The following is a 25,614-nucleotide window of genomic DNA, read 5'->3' as shown; positions in this document are numbered from 1 at the left end:
TACGTAAGTAGAAATTTAAGTCTTTTTCATATGAACTTTGTATAATGAAGATTTAAGTGTTGAAAATCAGCTTCTTAACTGCTTTTGAGATTTCGTTCTCTCCTGGAATTTTTTAAAGTAGAGTTTCTGAAATAATGTTTTATACAACATTAGTTCTATATGATATCAGTAAAATATTACTTTGGTCAAATAAGTTTGGGAAATTTTGAGTTAAAAAAGTCCAAAGAGAGTGATTATTGCAATATTTCTCAGAGTATGTTATGCTCAAGTGCATTGTCACTTTCCAAAAGTGGGGTAGCTATAGCTGTTTCCAAACTTTATTTGAACAGCAATTCATGGGACTAGTGTCCCAAAGAACTTGCTTTTGGGGAATGCTATCCCAAAGTTAAGATAATATTTTATAATATCATCTTACTTGTCTGAATGTCTGAAATCTAATTTTCAAAACATAGATAAACTGGAAACCCAGATGATCCAGCTAAGGGGCCATCACACGTAAAGCAGTTATGCTATAGAGGAAAGCTGTGTAAAACAAGGTTTCTGAAGGGGTCACAGTAAAGGATAATATGTCTTGGAGAACATTTGTACCACTGCCAGTCCATGGAATCTGGAAATGCAGAGTTTCCTTAAAACTTACTGAGTTCTCTATGCTAGTTCTTGATGGTCAGGGAAATTCACATCCCCAAAGCTTCCACAATCAAGTTTCAAATAACATTTTGCATTTATACCATAACTTCTAATTTTTCAAAACATTTCCACACGTATTACCTTATTTAACCATGCCAGACTCACTGGTAAGTTGTGACAGGTCTGGTTTTCACAGCTGTGGAGGTGATTTGAGAACTCTCCTGCTTTACAAATTTTGGGTTTTGTCTGGAGCTATGCTTTAGGAATCAATGAAGCACATCCCCAAGCAATGAGGCAGAACTGTGGACAGCTGGGAAATTGAAGCTCACACACCAGCCTGCGGTTCTTTTTCAAACAAGATTTTTTTTTTTCTTTTCAAACAAAGGGTCTTAGATGATTATGAAACTAACAGGTTTTCTAAATTAGTGGGATCTTCTTATCACACAAAGTTCTCATCTGCTCACTGTGAAAAGGACTGTAGGTAACTATTTAGTCTTTTGTTGTTATTCATGTATTTTTTCATGTTTCCTTTTTCTGATTACAACACACATTCATGTACACTGTAAAAAATTCTTAAAATACAGGGATTACGCTGGTGGAGCAGTAGTTAAAAATCTGCCTGCCAATGCAGGGGACGGGTTCAAGCCCTGGTCCGAGAAGATCCCACATGCCACAGAGCACCTAAAGCCCGTGTGCCACAACTACTGAGCCTGCGCTTTAGAGTCTGCAAGCCACAACTACTGAACCTGCCTGTTACAACTACTGAAGCCCACACGCCTAGAGCCCGTGCACCGCAGCAAAGAGTAGCCGCCGCTCACCGCAACTAGAGAAAGACCGCACACAGCAATGAAGACCCAACGCAGCCAAAAATAAATAAATGAATGAATAAATAAATTTATTTTAAAAATTCATAAAATACAGAAATACATAACATGAAAAGTGATAGTTCTCTATAATCTTGCTACTATTAACGGCTATAAATAACTTGTCTTATATTCTTCTAGATTTAATTTTACTATGCATTTACCATCAACCACATATGTGTATATTTATAATTTTAATTTAAGAATAACATATAGAAAATTGCACTAATTTTAAGATTATACCTTAGTGAAGTATAAGAAAGTGGACAAACTCATATCTCCACCAGATAAGAAAGTGGACAAAGTCATATTTCCACCAGCCAAGTAAAAAACAAAATAGAGTGATTCCAGTACTCTGAAAGCTTCCCTTGTGCCCTGGTCTTCATCATTACCCACTTCTTCCTCCCCAGAGGTAAGCATTGTTTTGACTTCTAATACCATAGGGTTTTTTTTTTTTTCAACTTTATATAAATGGAATCATGGAGGATGTACTCATTCATGTCTGGATTCTTTCATTCTATGTTGTATCGATTAGACTTCTTCCATATTGTAACATGTAGCAATTTTCATTGCTGCATGATAACCCATTGTGTGAATATACTACAATTCAATTGTTGATGAATATTTGGATATTTTCCAGTTTTAGAGTATTATAAATAATGATGCTATGAACATTCTTGTGCATGTCTTTGTATGCCTCTTGCTTGGATAGATACTAAGAAATGAAATTATTGGACTATAGGACATATATATATATATATATATCCATCTTTATTAGATGATGCCAAACAGGTTGCTGAAGGGGTTACAGAAATTTATACTCTGACCAGCAGTGCATGGAATGTTAATGGCTCCACATCTTCAAAACCTGGGCAACATCAGTCTGTAATTTTATAGCCATTCTGGTGAGGGTGTAGTGGTAGCTCATTGTAGTTTTCCTTGGCATTTACCTGATTATTATTTCTTTCCCACTGTCTTTGTGCCCTTCCTTCCAGATATTATCTTCTGATTCATTTTCTGCCTTATTATTTCTCTCTTCAACTCTGTCTAACCTGCTACTAAACTTACTGATTGGGATAATTTCTGTTATTATGTTGCTAATTTCCACTTGGTTCTCTTTTACATTTTCAACTTCTTGACCAAATTCTCAGTCTTGTCGTATAAACCCTTACACATACCAGCTATTTAATGACCATGTTTTATATCTCCATTATCTGGATCTCTGTGGGTTACTTCTATTGTTCACAATTTCTCTTGATTTTCAGTCACCAAGTCTCACTGCTCATATACCAAGTTTCTGATTGTTAGATATTGATGATGAAAAACTGTAGAGATAATTTGATACTCCTGCAGAGAGAAAAGAGATTTGTTTCCAGTAGTTCACCCAGGAGCACTAGCAACCCAGATCATCTTAGTTCAATGAGGAATTGAGGTAGCACAAAAATTGGCTTCAATTTCTGTGGAGGTGATGTATTTCCAGTTCACCCGCCCTAACTCCTAAGATGTAGCTTTTCAGGAACTTCTTAACCCAAAGAATGGGGGTTGGTTTATAAAGGTTCCTGCTTTGTGATGTGCCTTGACCTTCATTGTTTACCCTTTCTTCTCCCAGCTCTATGAGACTGTGAAAAGTGCTACTTATCCTGTCTCTCATCTCTGTTTTTGAACCAGCAGATACCTCCTGGGGAGAGTGGTCCTCAATGCTGTCTTCTGATCTTTGGGCTTCCTTCCTCTTAGCCCTATACTTACTCATGTCATAATTTGGTAATTCTCTGATAATTTCACATAGATTAAAAAATACTATGTGTAGCTTTTCTAGTTTTCCTCATCTAATCTTTTTGTGGAAGCTTATATGATCCTAATGGTACCTTTGGCACATGAATGTTTAAAATTTTATGTACACATATTATAAGTATTTAATATTTTGACTGAGCTTCATGCCATGCTTACATGAGTTACTTCTACTCCAGGCTATAAATATTTACCTATTTTTTTCCTAGTTTGTTATGGCTTCAAAAATGTTTTAATTTCATGTGGAATTCACTTTGGAGTAAGGGATGAGGTAGACTCTAGTTTTAAAAAATAACACCATGAGCAACACCATGTTTTCCCCACTGATTAGAAATAAACTTCCCCCCTTACTATCCGCTTAATTTCTTGATATATTGGAATATTTCTAAACTTTTCTGTTGAAGGAATACAGCTATTTATTCCAGTACCTACTCTACATAATTTTAATTATGATAGTTTAATAATATTTTAAAAATCTGGAAGTTCTAACCTCTTTCCAATACTTAAAAATTAGGCAGTTACCACTTATTTTTCTTCTAGATTTAGCTTTGGACTGAATTGTGTCCAAAATCTGTTTTAGTCAGCTTGTACTGCCATAATAAAATACTGTGGACTGCACGGCTTAAATAACAGAAATTTATTTTTGGAGTCTAGAAGTCCTAGATCAAGATTTAGCAGGGTCAGTTTCCAGTGAGGGCTCTCTTCCTGCCTTGCAGATGACTGCCTTCTTGCTATGTTCTCACATGGCCTTTCCACAGTATGTGTGGGTGTAAAGAGAGATCGCTTTCTCTCTCTCTCTTCTTGTAAGGCCACAAGTTCTGTGGGATTAGGACTCACCCTTATGATCTCATTTAACCTTAATTATCTCCTGAAAGCCCTGTCTCCAGATACAGTCACATTGGGGGTAAAGTCTTCAACATATGAATTTGGGGGCGGGATATACAATTCGTATGTTGAAGACTTAATTCGCAATGTGACGTTCTTCTCCTATTCCATCCACATTCTTATTCCCATCTTGAGGTTACCATTAACTAGAATTTTAGTTTACTATTATACTTTTGGATAATTTTTGCCATATATGTTCATACATGGATGTATATACATTTAGTTTTGAGCTCTTGTTTTAGAGCTTTATAAATATGGTATCATGCTCTATGTAATCTTTTATGATTAGCATTTTTTTACTCCATGTTATATTTCTAAATTTAATCCAGGTAGCTGTAATTCATTTTTCCCTGCTGCATAGTATCTCCATATGTGAATATGCCAAAATCTATTCATTTTGCTGTTGAAGGACCTTTGGATGATTTCTCAAATGAAATGAGCTTATGAAAATTCTTGTACATTTCTTCTGGTGCATTTATGTATGGGATTTTTCAGGGAATATATCTAGGAGTAGAATTGTTAGACCCCAGGTTAGGGAGATCTTTAACTTTACAAAATAATGAAAAATTGTTTTCTAAAATGGTTCCATGCACTCTCCACAAGAAATGTATGAGTTCCTGTTGGTCCACATCCTCCTCAACAATTGGTGTTGTGTTGGTTGTAAAGGTTTTGTCTTTAAGCTCCAAACCCACCTTCTGTACTGACTTACCTAGTACTCTGAAAACGACATTGCTCTTTTTCTAGCTTGCTTCCTTTTAGTTTTTGCCAATGGCAAGGGGCACTAGAGGGAGTTTGGAAAGTAGGAAGAGACAGAAGGGGCTTTCTTTTCTGTTTGTGTGATATTTTCCAATCGATGTTCTTCCAACAATGGCATTTCACCTCAGTAGCAGAAGCTGGTTATAAGGGTGGTTATTTCCAGTTTCCAGCTTTTTCTACACTCCTAGAATCAGCCTCATTGTACTCACTTAGAGGCACCAAAAGCAGTGGAACAGTTTTCTCTCCTCAGAAGTGAGTTCCAGCTCTGTGTAGTCCCTCTACTGATCTTCAGAAGCACAGCCAGTAGCAGCTAGTGGAGGTCCTTCCTCAGAATTTTGACTCTTAGTTCCTTGAGTCCTTCCTCTACATTCCTGAAGAACAGCAGCAGTGAGGCAAAAGTCTGAATCCCACCTCCTCAGGCCTTCTCCTTCAAGCTTTAATGTTAGGGTAGCCCCTGACCTCTTCCCTTGGTTCTTCAGTGTTAAGGGTAGTAACTGCTTCCTATAGTAACTAACTTTGTGTTACTGCAGTGTTCCCTTTCTGTTTTTTATTTTTATTTTTTTTTCAGTCTTTTAATACCATAGAACCAATTCCCTATATTAAATTCTCTCTGATGACATAACTATGTGGTTTCTATTTTCTTGGCTGATAAAGATATTATTGGACTTCTTAATTTTTGCTAATGTACTGGATATAAAATGGTATCTCATTAAGCTCTGTTTTGTGTGTGTTTCTCGGTTACATTAAGAAGGCTGAACTTTTTTTGGATAAGTTTATTGAACATACATGTTTCCTTTTCTGTGAAATGCCTTTCATGTTGTTTGTTCATTTTTCTATTGGATTTTTTTCTTATTGATTTGTACTTCTCTGTATGTTCAGAATATCAATTGGTTGTACATTTTATGTATTGAAAAAATCTTCTCCTAATTTGTGACTTACACTTTCACTTTCTTTATGGTATCTTTTGATCAGGGAGTTTTTTATTTTAATGTGAATTTCTTTATATTATTCTTGATTGTTAATTATTTTGGTCTTGTTCAAGAAATCCTCTATCCCAAGATAAGAAAGATAATCACCTCAAATTATTTAACTTCTGTTTTTCACATTTAGATTCTTAATTCCACTGGAATTGTGTGTGTGTGTGTGTGTGTGTGTGTGTGTGTGTGTGTGATGAAATGTAGGAGTTCCAATTTCAATTCTTTTCGTATATGCTTTCCAACTATCTCCCCTTTTTATCTACTGTCATATGTAATCTGTCATATATCAAAGTTCCAAGCATGTGAGAGCCTATTTCATGGCTCTCCATTTTGTTATAATGGTCAGTTTGTCTATTCCTGAAACAATAAATACACTACATCTTAATTATTATAACTTTATGTGATATCTTAATATCTGGTAAAGCAAGTATTTTTGTTCTTTTTCTAGAATATCTTTGAAATCTTGGATCTTTGCCTTCCAGATGCATCATTTCAAATTCCATGAAAAATTTTATTGGAATTGCATTGTCTCTGTACATCACTTGGTAGAACTGATATATTTACAATATTGTATTTCTATGCATAGACATGGGATAGCTCTTCATTTATTTAGTATTTATTTAATTTCTTTCAATGTTTTGTAATTTCTTTCCATACAATATTTTAAGATGAATTCCTAAGTACTGCAATTGTAATTAGTATCTTTTAGAAAAATTATATTGTCTGTTGATGATCTTTTCATTTCTTGCCCCTTCCCTTATTTTCCTCACGTGTTTATTCTTTCAGATAAAATTTAGCATTGTCTGTCAATGAAAAAAAGTTAGGGAGGTTTTGATTGAAAGTGAGTTTAATCTGTTTGTGTGGAACTGACATCTTTATAATGCTGAACAGAACACTACGTGTAAACTGAAGTTTCAGTAGAGACCACTAGTTACAATAGGTGAAACACTCCATGAGCAAATCAACAAATGTAGATGTTAAAAAGGTATATCCAAAAGTCAGCTTCATGATTATTAAATGCTCCAATCATCTCAAGACTATAAAATGTAGATAGAAGAATTTGTGTGTGTGAGGAGAGTGCTATTTGTGAACTGGGATTTCCTTTGGAGGAGGGGGCTAAAGAGCATTATTCATAACATCCCCAAACCTGAAACAATCTCAATGTCCATCAGCAGCAGAGTAGATAACTAAGTTGTGGTTAATTCATATGATGGAATAATGTACAGCAATGAAAAAGTACAAACTACTGCTATATATAATAACATGGATGTCTCTCACAGACATAATATTTAGTGAAAAGAGTCATTACATACCAAAGAGTACATATTATATGGAGTATATTTCTATAAAGTTCAAAAACAGGTAAAACTAATTTATAGTGCTAGAGGTCACAATTGTAGTTACCTTTGAGGAGGTAATGACTTGAGAGATGTCACAAGGGAGCTTGCTGGATTCTGAATTGTTCTATATCTTGGTCTAGGTCATGGTTACACACACACACACACACACACACACATATATATGTGTGTGTGTGTGTGTATATATATATATATATATATATATATATATATATATATATATACCATCAAGGGAGAAGAGGATTTCAGGAAGAGAGGCTTATTTTTGTCCTCTAGGAGTTTAATAAACAAATAAATTTTGGGGCTCATTTCTATATTCTTCTTAGGTTTTCAGCAGAACTACAGCAATATCAAGTGTACAAGCTGGGAGCATGACCATTATTTTCCCTTACTCAATATATTTTTTCTTTTTTGTTTTTTTTCTTTTTCATTGAGGTGACATTGGTTTATAACATTATACAAGTTACGTGTGTACATTATATTTTGACTTCTATATATACTACAGCATGTCCACCACTAAAAATTTAGTTTCCATCCCTTACCATACACTTGATCCCCTTTAACCATTTCACCCTCCCCCTCCCTGCCACCCTCCTCGCCCTGCCCCTTCCCATCTGGTAATCACCAGTCTGTTCTCTGTATTTACGTGTTTGCTTTTGTTTGGTTTGTTCATTTATTTTGTTTTGTTTGTTTCTCATATTCCACATATGGGTGAAATCATATGGTATTTGTCTTTTTCCATCTGACTTATTTCACTTAGTGTAATACCCTTAAGGTCTATTCATGTTGTCAGAAATGGAGAGATTTCATCTTTTTTTAATGACTGAGTAATATTCCACTTGTGACATTTATCTCACATCTTCTTTATTGGTTCATCCATTGATGGACACTTAATTTGATTCCATGTCTTGACTATTGTAAATAATGCTGCGATGAACACAGGAGTGCATATATCTTTTCTTAGTGTTTTTGTTTTTCTTGGATAAATACCCAGAATTGCTGCATGGGGGGTGGTGGTGGTGGTATGAATTGGGAGATTGGGATTGGCATATATACAATAATATGTATAAAATAGATAACTAATAAGAACCTGCTGTATAAAATATAAAATTAAATTTAAAAAAAAGATTAAAAAAAAACCCAGAACTGGGTACTTCTAGTCTTAATTTTTTGAGGAATCTCCATACTGTTTTTCATAGTGGCCACACCAATTTACATTTCCATAAAAGATGTATGAGGAGGACTTCCCTGGTGGTGCAGTGGTTGAGAGTCTGCCTGCAAATGCAGGGGACACGGGTTCGAGCCCTGGTCTGGGAGGATCCCACGTGCCGCCAAGCAACTAGTCCTGTGAGCCACAACTACTGAGCCTGTGCTCTAGAGCCCACGTGCCACAACTGCTGAAGCCCGTGCGCCTAGAGCCCTGGATCTGCAGCAGGAGAAGCCACCACAGTGAGAGGTCCATGCACCGCAACGAAGAGTAGCCCCCGCTCACTGCAACTAGAGAAAGCCCATGCACAGCAACGAACACCCAACAACGAAGACCCAATGCAGCCAAAAAAACCAAAAATTTAACAACAAAACTATTACAAAAAAAATGTATGAGGGTTTTTTTTTCTCCACATCCTTAACAACACTTGTTATTTCTTCCCTTTTTGATAATAGCCATTCTAACAGGTGTGAGGTGATATCTCATTGTGGTTTTGATTTGCATTTCCCTAATAATTAGTGATCTTAATCATATTTTATCTTTATTTCCAAATCCCTATTTACTTAGAATTTTAGTCCTAAGCTCTGAATCTTCAAAATTATGAAATATTGGAAAAAAGTGAAAGAAAACTGACAGATGACTATTGGATTTGTTGAGATGATAGCAGAGATCCATGGTTTTTAAAATCAGTTTACTTGCTGATCCACTTAGTATTTTCTCATATTCATTAGTGATGAATAAAAATGTTTGGATATTTTTACTCTTTATCCCAACCATTGGCTGTTTTAGTACCTTTTTTACTTGAATCTGACATTTTCCTGTTGATTTATTAAATTTTTATGTTCCTCCTTGTGTTAGTTTCCTGTGGTCATCGTAATAAATGACCATAACCTTGGTGCTTAAGACAACATAAATTTATTCTCTCACAGTTTTGGAGGCTGGAAGTCCTAAATCAGTGTTCACTGGACTGAAGTCAAGGTGTTGTCAGGCCTGCACTCTCTCTGGAGGCTCCAGGGAGAGAATTCATTCCCAGCCTCTTCCAGCTGCCGGTGGTTGCCAGTATTCCTTGGCATGTGGCTCCATCACTCAAGTCTCTGCTTCTGTGGTCACACTGCCTTCTCTTTTCCTGTCTGGGTCAAACAGAAAACAGGGACTGGGACCTGATATCTTTAGTCTACTATACCTCCCCACCAAACTGCAAGTTCCATGGGAGCAGAGCCCTTGTATGTGTGTGCTCATTGCTCAGAAGAGTTGGGAGCAAGAATGCCTGGCACACAGTAGGCATTCACTTAGTATTTGTCAAAGCAATCATTAATTATAGGGAATCAATTTGAAGAGCTTCCTTTAGAGTCAATTTTATTCCAGAAGTCACATCCAATACCATTAGTTGGAATTTTTAGTGAGAGACTTCAGCTCATTTCAGAAAGAATATTCTAATAACGAGGTCTATCTGTCCATAGTCCAAGTTACTTCATGAGGGAATAAACTCCTTGAATCAGGATATATTCCAACAAAGATTGTTTTGTCACCTGTTAGGGATACTAGAAAATATATTTTAAAGTTAGGTGGGAAGGCGGTTTTACAGATAGCAGACAGGTTTATCTTGTGTAACTAATCTTACTTCTTTCTATCTAAAGAACCCCAATTCTTTTTGAAATTTCCAGAATTCTTATCTAAGTTTTTTTTTTTTTTTTTTTTTTTTTTACCCCACATCTCGCAGCTTGTGGGATCTTAATTCCCTGACCAGGGATTGAACCCGGACTCTCGGCTGTGAGAATGCGAAGTCCTAACCACTGGACTGCCAGAGAATTCCTTCTAAGCACTTTGTTAAGGTATTAGTTTTAAGACCACTGAAAAAGATTCCCATTTCTCTTTAATTTATATATATATATGGCTCCTAGTCTTCAAATCTAATTTTCAACATGGAATCTTGTGATAGATGTGAAAATATGGTCATTAAAAGAACGCAATTGGCTTTTTGTTTCATGTAGCAATACTGTCTCAGGGATGAATCCATATCCAAATAAATGATGTCTCTCCATCAAAGCCGTTGTCCAGGAAATTGGTGATTACAAAATGCAAAGTTTGAAATCACACATGAAAGTCACTTAAATGGCCTTAAGTAAACCTAGTTTTTAGCCAAATATTTGTGCCAATTGGGATGTTTTTGTCTGCAAGTAATGGAATACATCACTAAAGTACCTTAGATTTATTCCCCATAACAAGAAGCCTGGAAGGTAGGGTGTTGAAGGCTGTAGCTGCTCCAAGAATTATGTCCTCACCCAAATAATCACAGCAAAGGAAGGAAGGGGGAGAGCCTTCCTTCTGCATCTCTTGTATTCTTTCTTTTCTTCTTTTCTTAAATCAGAGAGGAAAATCTTTCCCAGATGTTTCCCAAAGGACATCCTCTTCTGTCTCATTGGTCAAACTGGGTCACATAACCATTTCCATTAAGAGTGGAAAAGCCAATTGCTGCCACATTAACTGACCTCATGGACAAGAAGGGGTTAAATCTGTCCTCATTAAAAACAGATTCCTCAACCTAACATTTACAATGGACTTTGCAAAGCTCTTTCACTTAACTTTTTCTTCTAATTCTCATTAACACATCCAGTGATGTAGAAAGTTGGTGGTGGTGATGGTGGTGGTGGTGGGGAGTAGGGAAAGAACTGGGAACTGGTAGAACTGGAACTGGAAGAACTGGAAACAACTGGGTGTCGACTATTGTGGATAACCTTATCTACAGATGAAGGGACTGAAGCTCTGCATAGGAATCCTGTTTAAGATAACCTGGGTAGAAAGCAGTGATGCTCCATGTCTAATGGTGATGATGAGGGTGCTTATTATATGCCAGGCATTGTGCTATGTTACTTTACAGTGATTACTTCATTTAATTCTCAACCCTATGAAGGAGGTAGTGCCTCTATTTGATAGATAAGGAAATTGTGGCTCAAGGTCACACATCTAATAAGCGCAGGTCTGTGATTAGAACTTCAGTGCTGCTGCCAGGGATGGGTACTTCTTTAAACTGTACTGCTTTCCCATTTGAATTCCCATATTCTTTCCAGGACTATTGCCTCTGAGCTAAGCTTTTTGTGACTTAAGCTTCCTCATCTGTAAAATGACATAATTCTACCTACTTTATAGGATTCCCATGAGGATTGAACGTGAATCCACGAAAAGTAATTAACAAGGAGACAAATATAGTAGTCTGGCATTAATATTGTGGAACTTGGGCTTCCCTGGTGGCACAGTGGTTGAGAGTCCGCCTGACGATGCAGGGAACACGGGTTCGTGCCCCTGTCCGGGAAGATCCCTACATGCCGCAGAGCGGCTGGGCCCGTGAACCTTGGCCGCTGAGCCTGCGCGTCCGGAGCCTGTGCTCCGCAACGGGAGAGGACACAACAGTGAGAGGCCCGAGTACCGCAAAAAAAAAAAAAGAAAAAAAATATATATATTTATATTTATTTATATAGTGGAATTTATCTCATTATATTTAAATTTCCAATTATGTCTTTTACCTACGCTACTAGACTGAGATCATCCATCCAGGACAGCAGTTCCCAAACTTTTGAGGCTCAAGGCCCCCTCTACACTCTTAAGAATTATTGTGTACCCCAAATAGTTTTTGTTTATGTAAGTTGTAGCTTTCATTACTGCATCGAAATGAATACTGAGAAATGTTTGCTCCCTTAGCTGTCAGAGTGATATACACATCATGCATCCTCTGGAAAACCTCTACTTATACTTGTGAGAACATGAACGAGAGAAAGGAAAAAAATTAAATGAATTATTAGGAAAATAGTTTTACTTTATTGGAACCCTCAGGGTTCCCTGGATCATACTTTGAGAACTGCTGCTCTAGCTTAAGTGCTTCGTGAATGATCAGATTCCGCTGTTTGGACGAGGAAACCCAAGGTCTGAGAGGAGGAAACAAAGCAGCACCAGAGCTACGTTCCACGCCTCGCGCCGCCCGGCAGCCTCGCTGTGCAGCAGCTACGTCCTTAGCAACCGCCCCCTCCTCCACCAAGTCGCCGCTCTTCCCGGGGCGCGAACCCCGGCGCCCACACTGCTGCAGAGGCCCCTCTCTAGCTCGTTCCGCCTGGCAACCTGCGTCTCCGGCGCCCTGAGGCAGGCCCTGCCCCGCTGCCTCTCATGTGTCCTGCCTTCCATGGCAACCGCGGCGCGCGGCCACGGCGTCACCCCACCCTCCCTCCTCGTCGGGCTAAACCATTCGCTTCAGGAACCTTCACAGGGGGAGATGGAAACAAGGGAATTTAATAGAACGTCTGCGCGCTACTCTAACCCCGTTTTTCTACCTAGCTTAAGTTATACACATCTTTGTTTCTCTTGCCAAATGTCCCTGCGAGTGTGGCGCAGTGTCTCGCCTGTTCGGTTCGAACGCCTCCTTTTCCCAAGCCTGCGGATGGGTCGGCCCGCCAGGAAGGCTAGCGGTCTGCGCGGGTTGGCACAGATGCAGGGGAGCGCGCCCGACGTCGCGCTCAGGGGGCGGGGCCAACGCGCAAGGGGTAGGGGAGGCGGGCAAGATGGCTTCTGACGAGTGATTCTGCCCGGATACCTCCGGCGACCGCTGAGACACCGGGACGGGGGGTGCTGCCCCCACTGCTGCCCTTCTTCCTCTCCCCCGCCCCCAGAGACCCCCCTCCTTCCCTTCCTCCTTCTACCTCGGTGGGGAGGGAGGGGAGGTGGGCCTGGTTCCTGGGACACCATGTCGGACTCAGAGGAGGAGAGCCAGGACCGGCAACTGAAAATCGTCGTGCTGGGGGACGGCACCTCCGGGAAGGTCAGTCCTCGAGCGGGCCCGCCGTGCCAGGCCTGCAGGAACCCCGGCCGGCTCTGGCGTCCTCCAGCCTCCTCCCCGCCCCCCCGGCGTCGCCTTATGTCCCCGAGCCCCGGGGCGTCTGGGCTTGGGCCCGCGAGGTCGTGGCCTGGGGTTCGACACTAATAGGCGCTTGGTGAAGTCCGTCGAGAGCTGTCCAGCTCCTCTTAAATTAAAAAAAAAAAAAAAAAAGTCATTGCCTAACCCTGCCTGGATCTCGAACTCCTACTTCTTTAAGACACGAGCCAGTATCATCTCCCTGGGAAGCTTTCCAGCTTCTCGCCTCTGAGGACTGGCAAGGATCTGCCAAGGCACCTTACCTCTTTTTACTTTAGTCCAGGTCACACTTTGCTCCTTTCCCCCCGTTTACCGTTTCTGATGGCTCCACTGTACTGGAATCTCCCAAGAACTTGACGCTGGAATCAGATTCCTTGGGTGAGAGAATTGGGGCTCCATCACTTACTCGTCGGATCATTGGAGGGCAAATTGCTATCCTGTTTGTACTTCATCTGTAAGATGGGTATATTGATAGGGGTCTCCTCGAAGGGTGAAGTGTGCAAATCCACATTAAATATGAAAATCTACATAAAGCTTTCATAACATGGTGTGCACTCAGTAAATGTTAGTTGCACTTTTAGAGCATCATATTTGTTCATCTCTGTTCCCAGCACAGCACCTGTCAACACAAACATTCATTCAACAAATATCTATTGAACTCCTATTCTGGACTGGTTGCTGAGGGCAGAGCTGCTAACATGACAGAGGGGATCATTGCCTTAAAGTCTGTCTTTCAGTGACAGTTGGTTGAATGAATGAGAATGAGTGCGTGAGAATATCTGGCAGCCAGTCCCCTTACCTCGTAGGCACAGGTCTTTAACCCAGGGTTGTGGAGCTCCTGAGGTGGAATAAACATTGCCCGGTGCTTGCTCTTTGGAGATGGTCCATAAGATCTTAAAGGGTTCTTGATCCACGCCCCAAATAAGGTGAAAAGCCTCTGCCTGGCCAACCTTCACACCTGTCGCTCCTATCAATGGCGCCAACACTGTTTCTGGGAATATTGTTAGAGTTTGTCTCCTTTCTTCTTCCATCCGCTTTCTCAACTAGAGGCTTCAGAAACGCTGGTTATTATTGTTACCAGTTTCCCGTTTTCGGCTTCACGTTTTCATGTTCCTGGTGTAGTTTGGACCCTGGTTCCTATGGTGACGACTGCTCGATACATCTTCCCTGGCAGTTGGCACTGCACAGCTGCTCCTGTCTTTCGTTCTGAGATTTGAGTTCCTAGGGCCCTAGGGAAAGGTGTCATTCATATGCAGGATTTGGAGGATTCTTGTTAATTTCTTTCTTGCCATCCCTGATATTTTGTTATTGATTTTTATTATTGAGGAAAAACAACTTAATATGCTCTGATTACTTTTAAACATTTTGAGGAAGAAAAGAACTTGGGATCACTTTTCTTTATAAAGTATTAATTATATGACTTTTTGTACACTTGTAACAACTTGTTGAATGGATGAGTTGTTTTAAATGAATCAGCATTGTTTCTAACACCCTTATTCAGTAAAAATTTTAAGTTCTATTTTTATAGTTTTCTCATTCGTATTTTCTTTTGAATGTCTTCTAATTTTTCATTTCCTAAATCTTTTTATGGTGAACTCATAACTGAATTTATTTCCTGTTTAAAACTATAATGACTGTCTATAACACTAATACATGTATAAAAAGACACAAAAATTTTCCATTATCTTACATTCTATCATAATTCTTTAAATTTTTGTTAATTTTTTTCCCCAATATTCATCCATTATCATACATGTATTTCTCTGTTGAAATTTGTTCATAATTTCTATCTAGGTTTTTCATCTAGCCTGTCATACATTTTCCTCTTGTTACTAATTTAGTGTGAATAATTATGATTTTTCATCTCTGTCAAAAATTTTATCTAGTGTACAACAAAGCGTACTTTTTTCCTTCTATATTATTGAATTAGGATTATCATTCTGCTTCAAAGGATAACAGTGATACTGTTTATGGCATTCTGATTTAGTCTTTGTCATCTTGACTAATCTATTTTAAAATTGTAAAGATTGTTTTCTGCCAGAAATTTCTGGATACCAGCATCAGAAATCTAACCTTTTTTCATTATTCATATATCAACTTTTGTTTTTTTCCATACCCTGTTCAGTTTTCAGATTATTGCCGTATTATTGGCAGCTACCAACATTCCCATTCTGTTTCTTTTACTGTTCTTTTCTATTATGAATTCAGCCTCTCTTTCATTCTTACTTGTATCCTGATTTAACTCCTGGCCATTTTTTCTAGTATCAGTTTTTCTTGCTAGTTCTAACTCAGGGCATTTTTATACACCCTTACAAAAGCAATAGAATATTGAGATGACCACTAACAGTTTATTCAAGAGAAATTTAGCTCCTTTTGCTATTAACACGTGTTTCTGTTTCTTTCCTGTTTTGAGTCATACTTTGGATTTTATTATATACTTCTTAAGATTTTTTTTTTGAGGCAAAATATTCTTTTATGGTGTCTTTTCAGTATTAGTAAATGTAGTATGGTTAAAAATTGTTAGCAAAAGTTCGCCAAACAAAAAAACTATAAAGAATCAGAAAAAAAGAGTTACAGATATGAAAGATGGTTGTTCTCTTCATAATTGTTTAAAAAGGATATTTATACAATGACTTCTGAGAAATTATTGAATGAGAAAGATAGCATAATATCTAGATAATTGAAGAGGATGTGCCTCCTTCCCACTGATTCAGTTGATTCTCTGATTAATTTTTATAGTGAGATGTCTGGAGATGGTATAAGAACCCATTTTAATATTCTTTGTTTGCAATGACCTATACTTTTGACAGATTGTACTCTATTCCAATTGAAAATTCTAGCTTTATGTTTGCCTCAAAAGTGTGAGACTTTCAAAATCTAGAAGTCCGATTTTTAGGAAAAGAAACACTAAGCTGAAGTTACATGTGCCTTGAGTTTGTCTTAGATTTATAAAGGTGTTTCAGCCATCCATATATTAAACATTTTGAAATATCTGTAATAGTATAAGTAGTGTTAATTATTTTTCTCTAGAACTCTGAGCCTCTTCACAGATGATTTTGTGCTCTAAGTTAAATAAGCTCAATGGCATAAACAAGGCTAAATGAAAAAAGGATTTAAAAAAGAATGCTTACTTTTTTTTCCCTAATCTCTTAGTTTTTATATTATCAAGGAAGCCAAATGAATTTTCATTTTGGTGTAGTGAGTTTATTTCTCAGAGTCTAGCAGAACATCTTTCTTATGGTGCTCAATAAATATTTGACCAAATATTTTAGTAATTTCTTACAAATGCTGAGTATTTAAATATTAAAAGAATTGGCGTTAGTGTGTGCAAATTGCCATTTATATGAAAAATATGGTTCTTATGTCAAAGGGATTTTAGGTCTTTTTGTTTAAAGGAATTGAAGTTTGGCCAAGTTTTCTTTTGCACTACTGTACTTATGTTGTAATTAATTATAGTAAGCTATCTTGGAAATTTTATCTTAGTTTTCATTACTTAGGAATTGACATCTAATTTTAACTTTCAAAATAAGAAAGAGCTATTTTTCCTTAACTTTAGGAATCTGTCTTGAAGAGCATAAAAGCTTCATGAAACTCCCTTTCTCTTCTTTTTGGGGAAGTCTACAAATAAATAAATAATACATTTAAAATGTTTAAGAAGCTTTTGAGTTATTGAGTTATTTCAGTTGTTACTCGATTATTCTTTTGCTTTGGTAAGAAATGGTATCCTAAAGAAACTCTAGAGTTTTGAATGTAACTTAGAGTTGTTATTTAAAAAATGTATATATATATTTGTTCTGGTTATAATATTCTTGTGACTTTTAAGCTTTATGGTTCTTGGATGGACTATATTTATTTTTGTCTGCTTAATATTAAAAATATCAACTTCTTAATTTAAAAGATAAATATTATCAGTCATTCTATAGAATAATTTTCATTTAACAAATTTTAAAAATAAATTTATTTATTTATATTTAATTTTTGGCTGTGTTGGGTCTTTGTTGTGGTGCGGTGGCTTCTCTTGTTGCAGAGCACGGACTGTAGGCGCGTGGGCTCACTAGTTGTGGCACGCGGGCTCTAGAGAGCAGGCGCAGTAGTTGTGGTGCACGGGCTTAGTTGCTCCATGGCATGTGGGATCTTCCCGGACCAGGGCTCGAACCCGTGTCCCCTGCACTGGCAGGCGGATTCCCAACCACTGCGCCACCAGGGAAGTACAACATTTTTAATATAGAGAAAAATTAGACATGTTTCTTGTGGGGGGAGAAAAGAAAGGAAATTCTATAAATGGGCTTTCCTCTCCTTAATTAGTTCTACTTCTTATTGGCTGAGGGCACAAACTACTCAGATGTTTAACCTCAGAAATGAAACATCTCTGAAAGTTGTATTGAACTGATATATAGGGACATATAAGATTCAGATCTTTAATCATGTTGGTTTAGTTTTTTCTGTTGATAATTCTCAAATTCGAATTTCCAGCAAGGTGTAGGGAGCTTGACAATCAGGGGATTGAAAGAGATTTAGCTGATTAGTCTGTTGTTGCCACTGATAGCTGGTTGGCAAGTGAAATTTACCTGGTGGAATGTTAAGTCCCTCTTCCCCTTGTAACTGATTAGAACTGCTTAAAGTTGCTTGATGGATTAATGGGAGTATAAATATTAAGATTACTTAATAAGATTTAGTAGTGATTTTATGTTTACATTTCTAAAACAAAGACATTAATTTTGATATTCTGTGCATCAATTTTTTAGACCTCCTTAGCTACGTGTTTTGCTCAAGAAACTTTTGGGAAACAGTACAAACAAACTATAGGACTGGATTTCTTTTTGAGAAGAATAATGTTACCAGGTAAGAGACTAAAATGTATTAACATAGAAAATTGTCCATATCTGACAATAAGGGACATAAGCAGAAATGTGTAAAATAAATTTTGGGGCTGTTTGTATGTGAAAATATATATAATCAGTAAATCTATCTTAGGGAGGTTAACTTTCATCAGCATCTACCATGAAGACATACTGTCCATGTGTGTAAGGAAAAAGTTTATATCCTCCCCACTCTCCTAGTGTTTCTGACCACTGCACATTTCTTGTGGATAAACAATAGTTGCTTATAAAATTCTAAAGTTAAAAACAAAATCAAATGCCATGTAATTATCAACAGGTATTGTATGAACTAAATGTGAGAAGACTGGAAAGGATTATTTTTTTAAATATTATTTTGATTAACCTCTGCTTCAGTTTTTTGTTTGAGAGAAAGTTGGAACAGAAGTATAATGTAGCTATGGAACTTCTGTGCTCTAATATGTGAATGCTGTTTTATGCAAGGCAGCATGAAATTGCTGGCATTTAATAGACCACTAAAATTTAGGGTCCCTAGGCACTCATAAAAATACAGTTTGAGCATTCAAGATGTTTCAGTTCACCATGCAAAGAAACTATTTAGATGCCAGTTGCAGCACATTTTGTGGGAAATACAGGGAAATAATAACAAAAAAAGAGTGGTTTCTGTTTTAAGTTAGTTTCTGAACAATTGGGGCTTTAAAATGCTCTGTCTATTCACTTGTGCTTAAATTATATGTTTAAAGTATTTTATTAAAAGCAGTTTATCTTGATTGACTTCATAAACTAGTCCATCTTTCTCCTCTCTGAGGAAACACATTTGAATAAAAACAGTTGCAAGTGTAGTGTCAGATTCATATACTGGAACGTGAGTGATATAGTGGGAAACGGTTTAATAAATTATGATATTTTTGAAAATGTTAACCTCTCAAATGCTCCATCTATCAGACAACTCTATGAATGTTTTAGAACAGCTAATGAAAACTCTTGGTAATTGAAGGTATTCTGCATATCTCACTAGTAATATACTCTCTTATATTTTGTGATGGTTGGTATTCGGCTACCAATGAAAAATAAATTAGAAGATATAGCTTGAGAAAAGAATTCCAGTTTGCCATTACTAAGTTATTATTCATAAAGAGGTTTAATGAGAAACGTGTATTTTGTTTTATTTGTATTTTCTTTTAATGTATTCAAAACTGAAAATCTCATTTTTATCATTCTCACTCTTATGGATAGGTTAATACTGCTTTCAGAATATTTACAACAGTCACTAGTAGAATACATGTACAAATCCCATAATATACATACTGAAAACTTATTTTGCAACAGTTTTTTCAGAGATGCAAGTTGTACACAGAGAGCCTCAAAGTGTATTTAATTACTGACTGTTTTGTTTTCGATGATAATTAGCAAAAGCACTGACTTTCTATGTTATTAATATTGTTTAATTTTTCTGATTTTTCAGTTCAAAGACTTAAAGGAGCAAGCATCTATGCAAACATTAAAAACATTTTAAGACTGGTTTTGGACATTTTATATATGTAATATATATGATAATTTCTGATTTTTTGCACAATACTGATTTTTAAATTTTGATGACTTTGTAAAAAATATTTGGTATTTTTGAAATCCAAATTTATAATATATTTTAGAGTTAGAAAGTACTTAGGTTAAAAATAACATTAGGAAATATATACTCTTAATGAATATATATTTTAATTTTCCTGATTAAGGTTTTATTTTGATGGACAGAGTTCCAGAAAAATATCTTTTTTTATAAAACGGTAGTTGGTTTTATTCTATTTAATTGACTCAAAATTGTGGTAGAAATTTCAGTAAGAAAAAAATTTTTAATGTAACTTGATTTTATATTAATAGGTACATTAAGAAATGAGGTTAATAAATTAAAAGGTTTATATTATACCCTTTATATACTTTAACTTTAATTCATTGTGTCCAAGGATTAATATTTGTATCATTTGCTAAAACATTACAGGCAGCATTAATTGAATTTATGGTACAGCAGCATAGGAGGCAAATCTAATATTTGTTAGTATTCTAGTAAGTCTTCTGTCCATTCAGATTGTTAGAGGTGTAATACCTCCTGTTCATCTATTGACATTCTCTTCATGCAAGTTTTCAAGGTCATTACTCTGCAAATACTCATCCATGTTAGTATATTTCATGATCTGGTATGCTGTATAGTCTGGATGCAACCACTGTGCAGATTTTACTGCTTAAAATAGTGTATCTGTTAGTCAGAGATTCTGCTGATAGAGCTTCTTAAGAGCCTTAGTCAAAATACTTTCAGGAAGCTTGTGGGTACAGTCAGTAAACAGTGTTCTACTGTGAAAAGGATTTCTAAGTCTTTAGTACAAGAAGTGGGCAGACTTGTGTTTTTAGTTCCATCTTGACTATGCAGCACTTTAAGTAAGGTTAACCAAGGCACCAAGTGTACTTTTACAAGGTCACTGTTGAATCCTCTTGGTGGCTTTGATTCATACCAAAAGCAACTTACCTGTATTTTGTCACCTCATTTATTTATTTTTTTCCCTAGTTAAATGTCATTGCTTACAGAAGAGCAGGAATTTTCTAGTATTTTGCATTTGGGATTAGATTGCTGACAGTTTCCTCCTTAACATTCTTTATTAGTTACAAATTTATATTAGATGGATTCTTGGTTTTTAAAAATTTTTCAATGTTGATTATTTGAAAATTCTTACATAGCTTTATAGGCATGTCATTTTGAAAATATACTGGAAGCCTTCATATGTTTTTGCTTGCAAAAACTAAAAGGAATATTAATTTGAATTCTATATTATTTTGTTTCCCAAATAGGAAACTCCCATTTATTTTTATTTTTATGTGTTAATAAGCCTAAAATTCACATGTGGAAGTTAAAAATACTTTTCTAGATACATGAAATAACTATGAAGTCAATATCATTTGTTGTAGCTATAACGATAGCAAAAGTTTATTTTTTGGCTAGCATTGTGTATTAGTGGGTTATTAGTAGTGCATAGCTATTTTTATCTGAGGCACTAGAATATGTGTATTAAAGAAAAACAAGCCAAGAACAACAAACAGTGTTTATTTGGAAAAGTATGGATTTAAAAAATATCCTCAGCACACAAATATAAACCTCTCAGGTGGGAGATAGTTATAAACGATTTAGAGTCAGTCTTGAAATGATGTAGTCAGAATTTGAAAACATGTAATGAAGATCATGTTTCTAAAGTTACAGATAGGATAGGATCTAAATATCATAAGTAAATATCAGAAATTAAAGGAAAAAAGCTTCATATTTCTTGATATGAAGTTAAGTGATAGGATTTATTGACCTTGAAGAAAATGGGATTAAATGCCCTTTATTAGGTGTTGCCTAAAATCTTACTTAAAAAAGTTAATATTGTTGAGTACTGTTTTTTTTAGTAAACAAATAACAAGAATTTTGAGAGTAAAATGAACAGAGTACTGCTTGTTTATCTAGGGGCTTCTGAAACTATTTGATATACTTATAGTGTCGACTAGCCCCTTCTCACCTGCTTAATTTGAGACAGCATTGTAGGAGAGTGAATTTTGAGTATCGAAAAATTTAGATTTTTAAGATATTGGGTTCACATAAGTTGTTGCGTAAGTATTAGTCTGTGACGTTTTGATTTTTTTATTCATAGACCTTTAAGAACATTTCGGTCATTACTCTGTGAGCGTTGAAAGTGTGTATATTTGGGAATGATGACGGGTAATGAACTTTAGTAGCTCTCATTAATGCTAATGGAAGTTGCTCATGTAAATCCTCTGCAGGTTGGCAGATGGAACAGACCTACATCCAAATAATGGAAAGATTGTAATACAGACCCAACAAGACTTAGAGTTAAGGGTAAAACTTGGCTGCTTAATCCAGTGTCGTACTTTCTTTTCAGTTGCAACGTTGAATGGTGTGACTAACATTCTCCAGTTTTAGTGTTTTGCATTGGCATAAAAATTCATATCTATATAATCCTTTTCTGGTTTGTATTTGAAGTGAGACTAGTTTCTTAGTGTCTAAGTTTTTGAGTTTTCCTGATTTGCAAATCATTCAGAAAGATACATTTTTGGTGTGGGAGCTCATTTTGAAGGTACTAGTTGAGATTTTGTCTGCCTTTGGGAGAAAGCTGCATAATTTTATTAGGAGAAATAGTTTGAAATGTTAAACTGTAAAGCATATCGAACTTGATCTTTAAATTTTGTAATTGCATTGATAATAGAGAATAACATAATTTTTTTAACAAGTAAATATTTTGCAAAATGGACAAAAGAATTTTAAAGATTGCCCTTTAGTATTTTAGAATGCTTTTATATGTTTGTATGGGGAAGAGATTTGTTAGACTATTTTATGAGGGCTTTGAAGCACATATTATAATTTGTTTCAGTGGAACGCTTTGAACAGGTATAAATGCATCATAACATTTAGTGATATACTGGGTATGTAACCTACATCAGTTCTGAAGAGGGCTGTCAAAATGTTCATATTTTATAGGTTAAATTTCAAAACATATAATTTTAAAATTATGTTCACTATTGTATATAGTAGCTGACATTCAAATTTAAAAATTCATTGAAGTTGAAACTGTGGGACCATTTTTGTAGTCTATTAGTAATCTGTGAGTTTTAGAACCTATGGAGTTTAGAACTTATAGGAAAATTCATTATGTGTAATAAGGTACATTAGTATATAAAGTTCACTTTTAATTTTTTTTTTTTTTTTTGCGGTACGCGGGCCTCTCACTGCTGCGGCCCCTCCCACTGCGGAGCACAGGCTCCGGACGCGCAGGCCCAGCGGCCATGGCTTACGGGCCCAGCCGCTCCGCGGCACGTGGGATCTTCCCGGACCGCGGCACGAACCCGTGTCCCCTGCATCGGCAGGCGGACTCTCAACCACTGCGCCACCAGGGAAGCCCACTTTTAATTTTTAAATTATATATCTTATTCCACATATAAGTGCTTTATTTTATGCCCTGTTTAAGAAAAGAAATTCTTTAAGGTTTAAGAAGTTTGTGAATTAAAGCTTTTTTTATTTTCTTCTGTTTTGAAGGTGATTATAAATGTGGTTTCATGGAAATGGGGTAAAGTGTAAATCTAAATTTCCCACTGTTATCTCTTTTGACAACATTATTTCACAATTCCAAATATGTGACCATGTGAACATGCAGAATAAAAGACAAATTAGGTTCAGAGTTTATCACTGTGACTTAATGTTCTGTGAAACTGTATTCAATTGTTATATTGTTCCTTAACTTTTTTTGTATTCTTAGTTTTATATTCATTTTTTTGTACTCTAGGAAACTTGAATGTTACTCTTCAAGTTTGGGACATAGGAGGGCAGACAATAGGAGGCAAGATGTTGGATAAATATATCTATGGAGCACAGGTATGAAACAAATTGTATGATTATTCCAGTACTGAAGATACTCTCCTTACAAACACACAAGCAGGTACACACACACATACATGCTCTTTCTACCTTGATTTTTATCTGATATGTAAGGAGACTGATTTTACATTTGTGCTAATCCTTTGATTTCATCCTCCCCCAAAATCATGCTTGGAATGATTTGGGTCAGGGAACTGGATGACTCTAATAGCTTTCATATGCTACTTATATTACTAATACTATTATTGTCAGCAGTTGAATACATGCAGTGATAAATGATATTTTGATATTTAGTAACTGATTTGGTTCTATGGACGACTTACAGAATACATAAATTGAATGATAAATATTAGAGAGGAAAATTTAATTTCATTTTAAGTTGTAAGGACAAAAAGCATACATATATGCCTATATATTTTTGTGCCATGAATTAGTCTATTAAATATTTATAGTTCTTCAGATTTAACAGATATATCAATATATTGTATCAGAAAGCTAAATATGACTAATTATATATATGAAGCACATACAGCATTTTAACATGATACTCATGTGTGGTGTCTTTTCAGAAGAAAATCTATGTAGAGTAAGAAAACCACTTGAATGATTATATAACAAAAATTCTTTGGTATATTAGCTTATATAGACATAATTTATAAGTTTTAAAATTAAATTATACAAATAGAAAATATACATAGTAGTAATATACTTAACAAATTAATTACTGACATGGTGTTTATTTTTGCTTTTCTACTTTGAGTTAGTGTGTATCTTTCATATGATCATGAGGTATTGGGGGGATAATATTCATAATCCTCACTTAGTTTTTTATTGGAGTTCGATATTTTAAGTTGAGAATCATAACATGGTTATGTGGAGCTGGGTTGCTCATAAGAAATGAATCTAGAAGATGAAGACAGAATATTAAGCACTCTGCTGTATGAAGTTTGATACTTAACAAATACCATTGCCTTAATTTTGGATGGAAAATAGATTCTGAATTATAAAATATTCAGAGAAGGATGAGGCTCATATGGTTCTTAATCATGTATAAAGGCCCTAGGGTTTTGTTTTTTGCGTTATTGATATATAGATTGGGCTCTGAGAACCTTCTTTGCCTCTTCTTCTACATTGTTCTTTGTCTCCTGGAAAATATTTCTGCTCACTTAACATTTTCAGTTGTGACCATATGACTTAATATTTTATGACTGTTCATTTTTCTCTTAAAAAATATTTCTCAGGTTTTTGTGTCTGGCTTTTTCATTGTTGTTTGTTTCTGTTTTAAACTGATTATGTTTAAAGTAGATATTAAGCTAAAGAAAAGTTGCTGGACAGAGATTTGTGGGAAGCCACAGTCCTTGTTTCATTCACCTAGTTGGTAAAATGGGATTTGAAAATAACAATCTCTTTCCTCTTTGCTCCATTAAAATCTATCTTCATAGACACATACTGGATTTAAAAAAAATGAAAACTAGATTAGTCAAGCTTCTAATGATATTTGACTCTGAATGTCAAATAGATTAGCTTTTTATGGTTTATAGATATATCTAAAGTTAGTGGAGAATGGGAAGTTTTTATGCATTTCAGAGTAAATAATAATAAAACATTCAATTAATACATTTTTTTCACTTAAAAATTAGGGGAATGTAATGTTTATGGGTTAGACTCTTAATTTTACCTTACTTTAAATCATTAAAAAATTTATTGTTTGATTTATAGAAAATTTAAATTTATTAATATAAAATTATTATATAAAAATTAGTGTTGATATGACAGTCACATAATATAAAATTAACAATTTTTACAGTATATAACCAGTGGTATATAGTACATTCATAATGTTGTGTGACCATCCTGTCAAATCATTTCTTTACAGTGTATGTTTTATGCTATTACATAGCTGCTTAAAGTCAGCAGACATTAATGGGCAAATTTGTAGAAATTTAAAAAAATTCCATCATTTTTGAGGATACTTGAGTTTAGTGAAATGTCTGTTCTTTTCTAA

The 25,614-nt window shown here is 35.7% G+C and overlaps 1 protein-coding gene across 4 annotated transcripts in view; it reads left to right on the top strand.

Annotated features, from left to right (window-relative positions):
• Nucleotides 1–12,953: 12,953 nt before the first annotated feature.
• Nucleotides 12,954–25,614, top strand: part of RAB28 (RAB28, member RAS oncogene family) — a 93,174-nt gene continuing 80,513 nt past the window's right edge. For 3 of the 4 annotated variants that reach the window (XR_010942916.1, XM_067735529.1, XM_067735530.1), the window contains exons 1-3: nt 12,955–13,265; nt 18,104–18,200; nt 23,518–23,606. Coding sequence is in view for 2 of the 4 variants with exons in the window: in XM_067735529.1 (XP_067591630.1) it covers nt 13,191–13,265; nt 18,104–18,200; nt 23,518–23,606 (261 nt within the window). In the remaining 2 variants the exon portion in view is untranslated. Of the gene's footprint in view, nt 13,266–18,103; nt 18,201–23,517; nt 23,607–25,614 lie in introns of all 4 variants that reach the window. The other variant, XR_010942917.1, reaches the window with a different exon arrangement.

This window comes from Pseudorca crassidens, chromosome 4, assembly GCF_039906515.1.
Source record: "Pseudorca crassidens isolate mPseCra1 chromosome 4, mPseCra1.hap1, whole genome shotgun sequence".
Lineage (NCBI taxonomy): Eukaryota > Metazoa > Chordata > Mammalia > Artiodactyla > Delphinidae > Pseudorca > Pseudorca crassidens.
This window is presented reverse-complemented; position numbering and strand designations above follow the sequence as displayed.